Source organism: Lissotriton vulgaris, chromosome 3_1 (genome assembly GCF_964263255.1).
Source record: "Lissotriton vulgaris chromosome 3_1, aLisVul1.2, whole genome shotgun sequence".
Classification (NCBI taxonomy): domain Eukaryota; kingdom Metazoa; phylum Chordata; class Amphibia; order Caudata; family Salamandridae; genus Lissotriton; species Lissotriton vulgaris.
The window spans coordinates 880,513,809-880,528,928 of NC_141689.1; the positions used below are offsets into that span (position 1 = coordinate 880,513,809).

The following is a 15,120-nucleotide window of genomic DNA, read 5'->3' on the forward strand; positions in this document are numbered from 1 at the left end:
AGTTAGAGTCTTTTTCTCCTGTTATTCGGGGTTCAGAGTTGCTCCTTGATACCGCGGTATCCGCAGTGGCCCGCGAGGGGATTTGCGCGGCGATGTCCCAGTGGTGTCACGATTTTCCGCGGTGAGGATTTCCGCAACCTTGCCGGTGTCTCTCTCTCATGCCGGTGACCTGCTGCTCTCGGTGCGGGGGTGGGGAGAGTAAGCGGGATAGCGGGATAACGGGCTGCAGAGAGTCTGTGGGTGGGGGAGATGGCGGTAGCGGTGCAAATACTGGGGGAGAGGCAAGGGAAGCCGCACCAACCTGCTATGTTGCTCGGCCTCGTCCTGCGCGGTTCCGCCTCAGCTCAGCCACTCGACCGCTCGACTCCCAGAAGCTTGACTCTGGCAGGCCCTCTCCGCCTTCCATGTTCTTCACGCGTTCCAAGTTCTTTCGGCGTTCTTTCTCTGCTTTTTCTGCTGCAGCAGCTCCGCCTCCTACCGCTCCCGGTGCGACGAACTGCTTGTTCGGTGCTAACACGACTCCACCTCCTCACCCATGCGCACAAGGTACTGCTGTCAGTAGGGCGGAAGGGAAGCAGAAGACTTACCAGGAGAACTAAAACAGACGTTAAAACCAGAAGGACAAAAAGGAAGCAAAGGCAACAACAAAGAAGAGGAGGACTATACGTTTCATAATAAAATATTGAATGTGTGACAACGGTCTTACTTTTTAGATGTAAAATGGTCCGTCATGCATTTCCATGGAGGAAGCATGCACCCATTCAGGCAACAAAGACTATGAAAAATACTTGTGTGGGCGGATACAAAATGCAATTGACAAAGTCTCGAGCCAATAGCCGCAGTTTTCTGACCCGAAAAGGCCAATGACTGAAGGTAGATAACGAAAGCACTATGTGTATATAACTTAATAACAAAACAGACTTGATATATGACAAACCTAAAATCATATACCGAATACCACCAGGAAGCTTCTTTTTTTTTTAAAGGTTTTATGAATAGCAAAGTCTTATTTTAATGTAAAAAGGTTTAGCTATTTTATTCTGTGGAACCAGGGCTTGGCACATCTTTTTTCTCCCAAGGAGAACACAAAAGGGGGTAATTTTATCATGTTAAATGCATTTTTCATTTGACATTGGTTCATGGTCAGCATCAAGTTAAAACAACTGCAACTTAATTACTGGCAGGCAAAAGTAATACATTAAGCAAAGTAACAGGTATGCAGGTGGAGAGTTTCCTAGTGTTGAAAAACCATACACATAGAATGTGCGCAGCACTGCACATTTCTTTTCCGTAAATTAAATCAGAGCTGCATTAGGACCACTACATGTCTTTCATGCCCTTGGCATTCAAGTTCAATTTGTTACTGGCATTTTACGTTGAGTAGATTTGGAAGTGGTTTGGTTAGAAAATGTTATTTTATTGTCTTGCTTAGGTTGGAAAATCCAACTCCAACACATGTTAGCTGTATCTTCTCCCCGCCTTTCTGTTCTTCTTCATTAGTACGCATTTCAATTTTAAACATAGTCTGGAAGAAGCTCCTTAAGTGTCGCAGGAACTCCATTCTATAAAGAAAGAAATAAACATATGGTTGGCACAAATGGTAGTATAACACTAATGAAAAGACACCTGGCTGCCATATATTTATCCAAGTTAACATAGCTGCGCCACAACCCTGTAAGCAAATATATCTAAACTCTTAAAACACCAGGAATGAAACGGTAACATAAGAGGGTTAGAAAAGTCAGGACTGTGATTGGATAGTCTCATTGATCAGCATACAACACATCACAGCATTGATTTCTAAAAAGTCTATAGATTAGAAAGACGTTAAGAAAAAATTACAAGGGAAAACATGCATACAGTTTAGGCATACAGAAAGAAATCATGCATTCAGGTCACTCCTGAAGGGTAACAACTTAACCTCGGAAAGAAGCAAAAAAATGAGACATTAATAGGTTCAGATGTTCAACACTTACCCGCAATATATGATGACAACACTGCCCTTTAGCTTGCTCTTAAACTGTCCTTGGATTTTGGTCGTTCCTATGGTTAACTATTTTCTACAGCACTGTGCACTCAGAAGCTAATGAAACTTCACCATTAAATGAACCAAATCTTGACACAATTTAGACAATATTCTGCTATTGAGTAGCTAAGCAGTTTTTAAGCCTACCCCATAAAATGTGTTCACAAGTCAAACATTTTCAAAGGAACTACATAACCAAATTTAAAATGGCTAAAGTCCAAAGAGCATGTTATGGTTAGTTATTAGCTTTTTGAAATGCAGTATTTATACAGCTATTCATACCCCATTGAGGTGCCAAAACACAATGTGGGGAGGAGAAAGTGTTTTGGTGCTGTGAATGACTATAGAGGTGCTCCTGTCTTGTCTGGTCAGTGAGAGCTACAGCTGTGTAAATTATTATAATAGCTAGCGTCCATAATTTACTTAGATCAGTTTTAATTTTGTGATTGCCATTTTAACTTACGAAAAAATCCTATGCCGACTACAACAGTTAGGTCTACCACGCTCGTGGATGTGGGATAAAGGGAGAAGATGGAGAAAAGGAGAGGAAGAGATCTACCTGGATCACTAAGAATGTCCACGATCCGTTGGACGGTATGGCGATTGGGACTTGCAGTATGGATTTTATCAGCCAAATAGATTCTTATGGAAATATACACACATTTCACAATTTATTAAAATAGAAAGTTTTTTTCTTAAATAGCCCAAAAAAAATTATGATTATATCTTTCAGCCACACAAATTATGCAATTGCAAGCATATAAACAATCACATTTCTTCACATCAATAGTTGCTATATTTCACAGCCCAATAGCTCACATTTGTTTAGAACACTTTAGAAAGATTAATAAAAATGTAGCCAATGACAAATAATTTTACTCCAATGTGCATTTATAAACTACAATGTGCTTATCGCAAGCACAATGATCTCCCAATCATGCTTGTTAGATACTTCCTGTCTAACATATTTCTATTAAGAGATTCTCATTGCGCTTAACATTTTCTTAAGTAAAAAAAGTTCTTATTTGGCACGCCTAATAAGTTGCACTTAATATTTCTATTAAAAAATATATATATGTTTTTTACCTGTTAACCATGCGCTCCAGAGTGATAGGTTGAGCTTTGAAATGATCAGTGCAGAGAAACTGCCAGCGCTTCCAGTTCTGTTGCAGCCGCCAACTGTCTGTATCAGACGAGCTACACCAACTTGATCTATCTTCTATGCGATTGTTTTTGTTAGTAAATCATTACCAATAAAAACGCGGCAATTAGCAGGTTGCCACAACTTGTCTTGTGCTCTCATTAATGTATTCGAGCCATCTGGAAAAGCATAGACATCCCATACATGTGTGTGTTCCTCCTACCCAACAAGCATTTGCTCACTTTAGCAAAGGTTTTTTGGAGGGGGAAATGAATGGTAATGGAACGGTTTATTCACCCTGAGCTGAAAAGTCATCCACGCCCCAAGGGAACCGCTTCCTAAAATGCAGCTCATGTAACAAGCCAAATAAAAGGTCCAGTCGTTATGGGTGGTAACAGATGCAGACAAGGCTATAGCAAGGAGGTACTAACAAGCCTATTTACGAATCAGAAGCCAGCATTTATGAAGGACAATGACACAAGCCAATGACAAATAGGGGCGGAGAGTGCGCAGGGCTTCCGGTGCATACTCCAGTACAGCATGCCTCGCAGAGCAAGCAGCGTATGCGCACTGCCGCAATGCTCGACCTAACAAACCAATCTTCCTCACCCATTTGGGCCTCAAGAGAGGACGACTACGTTAGGAGTTTACTAGGCGCTATCACCGCTTACTATCCCGGTCAACCAATGTGGCTAGCATTTCCTCCCAGTTTAACCTACAGAACTATCTCCCATTAGGAGCACATACATTCCGATAAGCAGTTTTCACTGCTATCATTACTGTTCTAAACAGAGAAGTTCAAATTCAACTAAAGAAAGGGCTTGTAATACAGCTTGCGTAATCTGAACTCTAATTCTCTAGTAATCAACACCTCTAAGTTAATAGTGGCATTTGGGCCTGGTAGAAAAACCTCTCTAAACTCTAAACTGAGAGCAAAATGATCACTGGGCCCCATATCTAGGACTAAACAAATTTCCACCCGTTGGAACTGGTGAACTCGAACCATCACAACCAATAGTCCATTTACCACCACTATATTTAAAGTTATTTCCAGCTGGAATATCATCATGGCACCTAACCATTTACGTTGATCAAACTCAATTCAGCAGCTCACACTCCAGCAGAGGGCGAGTTGGCGGTACATACACATTTAGACATATCATTCGCTTCAACCCCTCTGTATTGCTGTACATGTCAATTAGACTAACAAAAATCCATATGCAAGTAGTGCACTGTGGGAAGAAAGTAAAGCTCCTGAGACCAGTGTTCGCACTCCACCCACTGCTCTTCCCCTTAGCGAGGCCATAGCATTTTGAACTATGACAACGAACCCCTGCACTATGGGGTACTCCAACAGCCAGATTTCCTTGAGGAACAAAATGGAATAATTCATCAAGATCTTTGATTTTCCATTTCTGTAAATGGTTTGAATCCATGAATGTTCCATACCAGGACACAAACTGGCTGAGGATTCTCTATCTCCTACCAATCAATCTTATCTGCCCTCCACGGCAAAAGGTAATGATCCTGAGCGTTTTTAAAGAACTACCACTCTTCTCTCAGGGGGGCATACACCCCCCCCCCCCCACCTCCCCCCACCCCCCCCCCCCCCAAGGACGGTAGTTACTTTCCCTCTTTGACTTGTCAAACTGCCAGCAGTGGGTCCAATTTTGATTCCTTAAACCCAAAGCTCTATCATTGGAGATCGTTATAGTAACTATTCTTTCTTGCAAAGCAAAATCTGGTCTGTTTTACAGCTAGAGGCCCGGAAAAATAGACATGCATCTGTTTTAATGCACAAGTTACTACTTGTGTAACGATATATCTGTAAGAGACATTAGTTCGTGATAGATTCCTTACCTTAGAATATCCCCAGGCGTCAGACTGGATCCGGAAAGTTTTGCGTAGCAGTACCCTTGCGCGTCGGTAGGCGTCGTCTGCGGCTCCGCGTCCGTCGTAGGCATCGTGGGCGCCGTGATGACGTCGGAGTACTTAGACGCCGCCTCCGCGTGCTGACGTCAGTTCTTAGCCACAGCTTTTCCGCGCCAGAAGCGCAGAGCCATGACAAAAACCGACACTGGTGCCAAGAAACTAGGGCCCTGAAAGGGGAAGACCTTAACCCTAGATATCGGTTCGCAGAACGGGGAGGATGGGTGGGTCGGTAAGGAATCTATCACTAACTAATGTCTCTTACAGATATATCGTTACACAAGTAGTAACTTGTGCATCTGAAAGAGACACGTTAGTGATAGATTCCTTACCTTAGAATAGATACCCCAGCAATACCATCCCCGTGGTGGTGGGTCTGCGAACCAATATTTACACCAGAAAGTCCTGGAGAACGGAGCGGCCAAAGTAGCCATCCCTCCGGACTTGACTGTCCAGGCAGTAGTGCCTAGCAAACGTGTGCAACGAGGCCCACGTAGCTGCCTGGCATATGTCCTGCAAGGGCACACCTCGGCCCAAGGCAGTGGTAGTGGCCGTGGCTCGAGTGGAATGAGCCCGCAGCCCAACAGGTGGTTCCTTCTTAGCCAAGGAGTAACACGCCTGAATGCACATGATAATCCATCGAGAGATGGTCCTCTTGTGCACCGCTTTCCCTTTCTTAGCGCCCGCGTACCCAACAAAGAGTTGATCATCCACCCGGAATTGGCGTGTGCGATTCAGATAGAACGAGAGCGCACGTTTTGGGTCCAGACGGTGGAGCCTCTTCTCCTCTCTCGAGGGGTGCGGAGGCGGAAAGAAGGTGGGCAATGTGATGGACTGCCCAATGTGGAAGGCCGTGACCACCTTTGGCAAGAAGGAGGGCCTAGTCCTCAAAACAACCTTGTCCGGATGGACTGAAAGGAAAGGAGGCTTACAAGAGAGGGCCTGGAGCTCACTCACTCTCCTGGCAGAGGTGATAGCTACCAGGAAGGCAGTCTTCAAAGAAAGAAGGCGAAGCGGACAGTTATGAAGTGGCTCAAAGGGAGCGCACATCAGAAAGGTTAGAACCAGGTTCAAGTCCCACTGAGGCATCACGAAATGGACAGGAGGAAAGGTATGAGTGATGCCTTTCAGGAATCTGTTAACAATAGGGGACTTGAACAAAGAAGGTTGGTCAGGCAGCCTCAGAAAGGCTGAAAGAGCCGAAAGATAGCCCTTGATAGTGCCCAGAGCAGAGCCCTGCTGGGCAAGAGAAAGAAGGAAGAGAAGAACATCAGAGAGAGGGGCATTGAGGGGATCCACAGCCTTTGCTGTGCACCATGCCACAAATCTGTTCCACCTGCAGGCGTATACCGTTTTTGTGGAGGGACGCCTGGCTGCCAGAATGATGTTGCAAACTTCAGGAGGCAAGTCAAATGGCCTCAACTGTTGCCGCTCAATCTCCAAGCATGGAGGTGGAGACTGGACAGGTTCGGGTGGAGGACCGTCCCCTGCTGCTGCGACAGAAGGTCCTCCTGAAGAGGCAGACGAATCGGGGGATCGACTGACATGCTGAGTAGCTCGGGATACCAGTACCTTCGAGCCCAGTCCGGAGCCACAAGGATGACCTGTGCCCGGTCGCGCTTGATCTTCAGCACTCTGGGCAGAAGAGGTATAGGCGGAAAGGCGTACAACAGACCGCAGCTCCACTCGCGACGAAAAGCGTCTCCGAGCGAGTGCCGACTTGGAAATTCCAACGCGCAGAACCGATGACATTGCGCGTTCTCTTCGGTGGCGAATAGATCTAACCAAGGCTCTCCACATCGCAGAAAGAGGCCTTGCGCCACGTCTGAGTTCAGACGCCATTCGTGATCCATCGAGCACCGACGGCTGAGTTCGTCCGCCCTGGCGTTAAGAGAACCTGCCAGGTGTTGAACCACCAGAGTCACGCCCTGATGTTCCAGCCATTGCCAGAGACGCAGAGCCTCCTGGCAAAGGGTCCACGACCCCACTCCACCTTGCTTGTTGCAGTACCACATGGCGGTGGTGTTGTCGGTGAACACCTGCACTGCACTCCCTCGGACAGACGGGAGGAATGCTTTCAGTTCCAGACGAATCGCCCTCAGCTCCAGAAGGTTGATGTGGAGCTGGGACTCCGCCGGAGACCGGAGTCCTCTGATCTCCGCCTCTCCCAAGTGGCCTCCCCAGCCCTGGAGGGACGCGTCCGTCACAACTACGTGCTCCGGTTGGGGAAGGGAGAGGGATCTGCCGTTGACCCAATCGCGGTCCGTGAGCCACCACTGCAGCTGTCTCGCAGTGCCCTCCGAGATCAGGACATGGTCGGACAGGTTGCCCCGGTGCTAGGCCCACTGAAACTTCAGGTCCCACTGCAGAGCCCGCATCCGCCACCGTGCGTGATGCACCAGAAGGATGCACGAGGCCATCAGCCCCAGAAGCCGCAGCGTCAACCTGACCGAAACCCGGGATAACGGCCGAAAGACCGGAATCAGAGCCTGTATATCCGGGACCCGCTGCTCGGGCGGGTAAACCAGAAACTGCGCCGAGTCGAGAACCGCTCCGATGAAGAGGAGCTTCTGAGAGGGGCACAGGTGTGACTTCGGCACATTGATAGAAAACCCCAGCTGGTGCAGGAGATCCGCCGTAGTCTGGAGGTGGCTGACGACTGCCTGGGGCACGGTTTCCTGTGCATTCTCGGTTTCCTGTGCATTGAGCTTCCACTCGTGGGATGCCGAGGTCAGTCTGCTGAGCCAGTCTGCTTCTACATTGTCCTTCCCTGGTAGATGTATGGCTAGCAGGTCTATCTTGAGTGGGATGGCCCATCTCCACATTTCTTGCGCTAATTTTGAAAGCGGGGCTGATTGTGTCCCTCCCTGCTTGTTTATGTAGAACATCGCTGTTGTGTTGTCTGTCTGGATCAACACCTGGTTGTACAACTTTGTCTGGAAAACCTATATTGCGAGGAAGACTCTTTAATTCTAGGTAGTTGATGTGTTTTACCGCATCTGCTGGTGTCCACAGACCCCTCACTGAGTTTTTCCATGTGAGCGCCCCATCCCTTCTGGGATGAGTCTGTGGTGATGGTCACCGTTGGCGGTGGTGTCAGAGGCTTCCCTCTTCTCATGTTCCACCATGCTATCTCTTGTTGCACTGAGTGCATTACAACCACTAGATCTTCCCAACGACCTGTAGCTTGTGACCATTGTTCCTGTAGCCATTCTTAGAAAGGTCTCATGTGCAGCCGTACATTTGGCACTAGATGTATGCATGACCCCATCATGCCCATGACTTTGCTTGCCGTCCTCACTGTCAGAGCTCGCCCCTTCTGGTAGAGTTGTGTCTCCTTCGGCAGCGCTAGCGTTCTCTTCTCGCTGGGGAACACCTTGTTCTGTAAGGTGTTGATCTGTGCTCCCAGGAAGATTTTTTACTTGTTCCGGTTTCATTGAGGATTTCCCCTAGTGGATGGAGAATCCTAGGCCCATCAGTGTGTCTGTCACTCTTTGTGCGTGCAGCTTGCACTTTTTGTATGAACTTGCTTTTACTAGCCTCGGTAAGGGTATACGTGTATCCCCTCCGTACTTAGTTGTGCTGCGAGGCACTTTGTGAAGACCCTTGGCGCCGATTTTAGTCCGAATGCCAGGGTTGTGAACTGGTAGTGGTCTTTGTTGATGATAAATCTGAGTAGATGCTTGTGCCCCCTGTTCATTGGGATGTGCAGGTAGGCATCTCGGAGGTCTATGGTGACCATGAAGTCTCCACCTTGTAATTGTGGCAGTACCTCTTGTAGGGACGTCATCTTCAATTTTTGCGTTCTTATGTACTTGTTTAAGAACCTCAGGTCCAGGATGGGTCTCATTGTCTAGTCTACTTTTGGTACCAGGAAGTAGGTTGAGTAAACTCCCTTGTTCCTTTCTTTGTAAGGTACTGGTTCGATGGCCTGTTTTTGCAGGAGTTCTTTTGCTTCCCTCTTGAAGTAGTTCTAGCTCTTTCCTTGCTAGCGCCGTTTTCGGTTTTTTGTTTGGTGGTCTCCTTTCCAACTATGCAGTACCCAAACTGTATGATGTTGAGTACCCACTTGTCTGTGGTTTTCTTCCACTCCTGGAAGAAAAGGTTTATTCTTCCTCCCACCGGTGTTACATGTTCGCAGATGTTTAGCTCGTGTACCCCCTTGTTGTGTCCGTGCTCCACCCTGGGAGTTTTTGTATGGGTGGGCACCTGCCGCGTATATTGATATTACAAATAACAATTGCTTTTTAATTTTTAAAATACTTAAATAAAAGTTATTGTAATTTTTTAATGCCAATAGGGCTGTGGTGGCGCTGAGTGATGCTGTGGTGGTGCTGAGTGATGCGATAGAGTGTAATTATGTAGCGTGTAACTATGTGGCACTGAGTGGTATTGTTTGGAGTGTTTGTTGCATTGAGTGCATTGTAATTATGCAGTATATAATCATGTGACACTGAGTGAAATTGTGTGGAGTGTGTGCTGCATTTAGTAGAGTAATTAAGTGGTGTGCAATTATGTGGCACGGAGTGGTTTTTGGAGTGTATGTTGCATTGAATACAGTGTAATAATGTGGCGTGTAACTATGTGGCACTGAGTGGTATTTGGAGTGTATGTTGCATTGAATACAGTGTAATAATGTGGCGTGTAACTATGTGGCACTGAGTGGCATTTGGAGTGTACGTTGCATTGAGTGCAGTGTAATTATGTGGCGTGTAATTATGTGGCACTGAGTGGTATTGTTTGGAGTGTATGTTGCATTGTAATTATGTAGCATATAATTATGTGGCACCTAGTGGTATTGTGTGGAGTGTGTATTGCATTCAGTAAAGTGTAATTATGTGGCACTGAGTGGCATTTGGAGTATTTTGCATTGAGTGAAGTGTAATTATGTGGCACTGCGTGGTATATGGAGTGTATGTTGCGTTGAGCGCAGTGTAAATATGTAGCATATAATTATGTGGCACTGAGTGGTATTTGGAGTGTATGTTGCATTGAGTGCAGTGTAATTTTGTAGCATATATATTATGTGGCACGGAGTGGTATTATGAGGAGAGTATGTTGCATTCAGTAGAGTAATTGTGTGATGTGTAATTATGTGGCACTGAGTGGTATTGTTTGGAGTGTATGTTGCATTGTAACGAATATGCTACTTACCAGTATGCATCTGTTCTTGGCATGTAGGGCTGCTGACATTCATATCTTGTGCATAGATCGCCGCCTAGTGTTGGGTCCGGATGATCGCACATTGTTGTCCTGGAAGAGTCTTCGAAGTATCACAAGATAGGTGGCTCCTCCCCTGGACTACAGTGCGCATGGGCATCGACTCCATCCTCAGATTGTTTTTAGCCATTGTGGCCAAGATGGAGTGAAACTAAGTGAATAATGACCATGCTAGAAGTATACGTGAATTCTGCAGCTGCTACAGGCGCCGGAGAGGAGGGCTGGCGATATGAATGTCAGCAGCCCTACATGCCAAGAACAGATGCATACTGGTAAGTAGCATATTCGGTTCGAGGCATGTGGGCTGCTGAATTCATATCTTGTGCATAGAATACATAGCAGTCCCTCTATTAACGGCGGCCGCCCGTGCCAGCTGCAGCAGTTTGGAAAAAAGTTTTAGAACAGCCTGCCCTACAGCTGCCTGCTGTTTAGAGTGCACATCAACACAATAATGTTTTGTAAATGTGTGTGTGGTAGACCATGTGGCTGCTCTACATATGTCTTCCAAAGGAATATTTCCAAGGAAAGCCATGGAGGCCCCCAACTTTCTGGTGGAGTGGGCCCGTGGTGGAATGGTGAGAGTAAGCTTGGCTTTCAGATAGCAGATCTGAATACATTTAACGATCCACCTGGCTATACCGGCCTTGGAAATGGGGTTACCTTTGTGTTGTGGCGCAAAGGCAACAAAGTTTTTTAGTTTTCCTAAAATCCTTGGTCCTATGAATGTAATACATTAGGGCCCTTTTGACGTCAAGCGTGTGGAGCATTCTCTCCGCCAATGACTCAGGATTTTGGAAGAACACAGGTAGTTCAATAGTCTGGTTAATATGGAATTGAGACACTACCTTAAGAAGGAATTTAGGGTTAGTGCGAAGCACCACCCTGTTAGATTGAATTTGAATAAATGGCTCTTGGATAGTTAGTGCCTGGAGTTCACTAACTCGTCGCAGCGACGTAATCGCTATAAGGAAAGCCACTTTCCATGTCAAGAATTGAATCTCGCAGGAATGCAGTGGTTCAAAAGGGGGACCCATCAGCCGGGTGAGGACCACATTGAGGTTCCACTCAGGAGCTGGTGGAGTCCGTGGAGGAATGACTCGTTCGAGTCCTTCCAGAAAGGCTTTAATGGCAGGCACCCTGAAAAGTGAGAGGCGCTGCCTGTTTTGGAGATAAGCAGCCATTGCGGATAAATGTATGCGAATGGAAGCATAGGCTAGATTACATTTGTACAGATGGAAAAGATAACAAATGATGTTCTGAATAGATGCATCTAGCGGGTTAATGTTGTGGCCTGCACAATAAATGACAAACCGCTTCCACTTTGCCGCATAGCATGCTCTAGTGGTGGGCTTCCTTGCCTCCCAGATGATGTCCATACAGTCAGGAGGTAAGTTGAGGTAGCCAAACTCTAAGACCTCAGAAGCCAGATCGCCAGGTTGAGCTGTTGCTGATCTGGATGCTGAATGTCACCATGGCTCTGCGTCAAAAGCCTGGGTGTGAGGTGCAGCCTTTGATGCGGTACCACTGACATTTCCAGAAACGTGGTGTACCATGGTTGGCGAGCCCACATTGGAGCAACCAGGATGAGAGTCATCGAGTGCTGCTTCAGCTTGCGTGCCACCAGCGGTATCAGAGGTGCTGGGGGAAAAGCGTACGCAAATTTGCCTGACCAGTTCATCCATATCGCATTGCCTTGAGACTGTGGATGTGGAAACCTGGCGGCGAAGCTTTGGCATTTTGCGTTCTCCTTTGTGGCGAACCGGTTTATCTCCGGATGACCCCACATTTGGAAGTACGGGTGGAGTACCGATGGATGTCTCTCCCACTCGTGCATTTGGTGGCTGTACCTGCTGAGCAGGTCCGCCATCAGATTGTCTTTGCCTGGGAGGTGTTCCGCCATGAGGAAGATGTTCCTATGAATGGCCCATTTCCACATGCTCTGAGCCAGATGAGACAGCTGTGGAGAGTGTGTCCCTCCCTGCTTCTGAATGTAGTACATGGCCGTCATGTTGTCCGTCCGGATCAACACGACCTTGCTACACAGATGTACCTTGAATGCCTTTAGTGCCATGAAGATTGCCATCAGTTCCAGAACATTGATGTGCATCCTCCGTTGCTGTTGTGTCCATAGTCCCTGCACAGTGTAATGGAGTACATGAGCTCCCCATCCCTGGAGAGAAGAGTCTGTCGTCAGGATGATCTGTGGCACAGGCTCTTGGAACGGTCGTCCCTTGCAAAGGTTTTGTGGATTCCACCAATGCAGAGAGTTGTATGCCCGACCGCTCACCAACACTAGGTCTTTCAACTGTCCGTGAGCCTGAGTCCACTGACGTGCTAAGCACTCCTGCAGCGGACGCATATGTAGTCTCGCGTGCGGGACTATGGAGATGCAGGAGGCCATCATGCCTATCAACTGCATGAACACACTTGCTGGAAGCGAGTGTTGAGGTCTGAACTTTTGTATCAGCGATTGAATGCTGTTGATTCTCACTAAGTTGGCTGTGCTGTGGCTGCCAGAGTTTATCGTCGCATCCAGATACTGCCGTATGTGTGCGGGTTGCAGGTGGGACTTCGGGTAATTCAGTGAGAATCCCAGATCGTGAAGAAGGTGAATGGTGTGGGACATGTGGGCGGCACACTGCTGGGCTGACTTTGCCTGAATGAGCCAGTCGTCCAGATTAGGGTAGAAGTGAATATTTTGTCTCCTCAGGTGCGCTGCCACTGTCGCCAGGCACTTTGTAAACACCCTGGGTGCCGTGGTGACTCCGAAAGGTAGAACCTTGAACTGGTAATGTTGGTTTTGGATGGTGAATCGGAGGTATTTTCTGTGTGACGGGTGCAGGGGAATGTGAAAATACGCATCCTTTAGGTCCAAAGTTGCGAGGAAATCCCCTTGACTGAGCAACGGGAGTACTTGCTGCAGGGTCAACATATGAAAGTGCTCCGATAGAATGTACTGATTGAGGGGTCTGAGGTCCAGTATGGGTCTGAGGGACCCGTCCTTCTTTGGTATCAAGAAGTACAGTGAGTAAACTCCTGTGCCTCTTTCTTCCACAGGCACGAGCTCGATTGCCCCTTTTTGCAGCATGACTAGTACCTCCTGCTGCAATAAGTGCAAATGCTCGGCAGACATAGGACGGTGTCTTGGGGGTATGTTGGGTGGAGTGGATGTTAACTCCAGACAAAAACCGTACTGGACCAGTTTTGTGACCCACCTGTCTGTGGTGATGGACTTTCAGACTGGCAGGAACTGCTGAAGTCTCCCCCCGACCGGTGATGCGTGGTCAGGGGGCAGTGAAAAGGCGTCACTGTTTGTTGTTGTTGGCAGAGGATCTGGAGTTGTTGTTTCCTCTGCCCCTGCCCTTGGTGCTGTTTCCACGATATCCACCACGATTCTGTTTGGTGTAGGTGGATTGTGTGTAGCCCTTGTAATACTGCGTGGTTTGTGAGCTCTGGCCTCTGGAAACACCTATTGCTGGAGCGACGAAAAGAACCACCCCTGAATTGCTGGGACTGCAAGGCCCCCATGGACTTAGCAGTGTCAGTGTCCTTCTTTATTTTTTCCAAGGTGGTGTCTACCTCTGGACCGAACAGACGATCAGGGTTTACTGTTTGATTAAGAATGGTGGTCTGTATCTCTGGCTTAAATCCCGAGATTCTAAGCCAGGCATGTCGTCTCAGCATGACGCTAGTATTGATGGCTCTGGCCGCGGTGTCAGCCGCGTCCAGTGCACACTTAATGGAAGCATTAGATATTAGTTTCCCCTCTTGGATGAGCATCTCAGCCGCCTCTTTGTATTCGTCAGGCAGGTGCTGCAACAGGGTTTCCAGTGTGTCATAGTGTGCCCTGTCATACCTTGCTAGAAGTGCTTGTGTATTCGAAATGTGCCAGATATTGGCCGTTTGAGCCGCCACCCTTTTCCCTGATGCCTCAAACACCTTTGATTCTTTATCTGGGGGGAGGAGCATCACCCGTTGTTTGAGAATTAGCCCTCTTCCGGGCATTTGAAACAACAAGAGAGTCTAGAGGGAGCTGTCCCTTGATGTAAGTAGGGTCAGTAGGTGCTGGCTTATACTTCTTCTCTATCCTAGGGTTTATCACCCTGGCAGGCTCCTTAAAAATTTCCCCAGCATGCTTTAAGACACCCTTTAACATAGGGAGAGTTTTTACAGTCCTCTTCGAAACGGAAAAGGTGTCAAAGAGAAAGTCCTCCTCAATGGGGTCAGCATGGAGCTGGACGTCATGGTTCTTAGCCGCCCGTTCAATGAGGGCATGAAAAGCCGCAGAATCCTCAGTGGGTGACGTCTTCACCGCGTAGAGTTGTGTCTGGGGCAGAGTGAGGGTCACCTGGGTCAGCCCCAGCTGCCCAGGGTTCGTTGACATCAGTGTCTGTAGACAGGATAGCTGTACTCATCCTCGTCATCACCCTCACCAGAGTCCACGTCAGAGTAAGTGGGCGAGACATTATGTGGAGAAAGTGGTTCCACAAGAACAGGAGTAGAAGTGGAATCCTTCTTCAAAGGAATCTTGTAGGACTCCATAGGCCTTTCCGGAGCAATTTTCCGTTTATGTAGGGAAAGCCTACACGTTTCGGCATCAATAAAGTGTTCACGTTGTTCCTCCAACGAAGATTGTCGATGCTTCTGGGTTGGAACCACTGTGGTCAACTTCGGCACCGAGGGCACCGTCTCGGGCATGCCCGTTCTTAACTTCGGGGCGAAAGCCTTCGGCGCCACCTTTGGCGGCAACGTGAAATGAATGGGCGTCGACCCCTTTTGAGGTTTCTCAACCGGCTTCGAGGGT

General features: G+C 47.6%; 1 protein-coding gene across 1 annotated transcript in view; it reads right to left on the reverse strand.

Annotated features, from left to right (window-relative positions):
• Positions 1–1,006: 1,006 nt before the first annotated feature.
• The window catches only part of RCL1 (RNA terminal phosphate cyclase like 1), a 282,516-nt gene continuing 268,402 nt past the window's right edge, over positions 1,007–15,120 (reverse strand). The window contains exon 9 of the mRNA XM_086961201.1: positions 1,007–1,562. Within this exon, the coding sequence (XP_086817327.1) occupies positions 1,412–1,562 (151 nt within the window). The 3' untranslated portion in view covers positions 1,007–1,411. The remainder of the gene's footprint in view (positions 1,563–15,120) is intronic.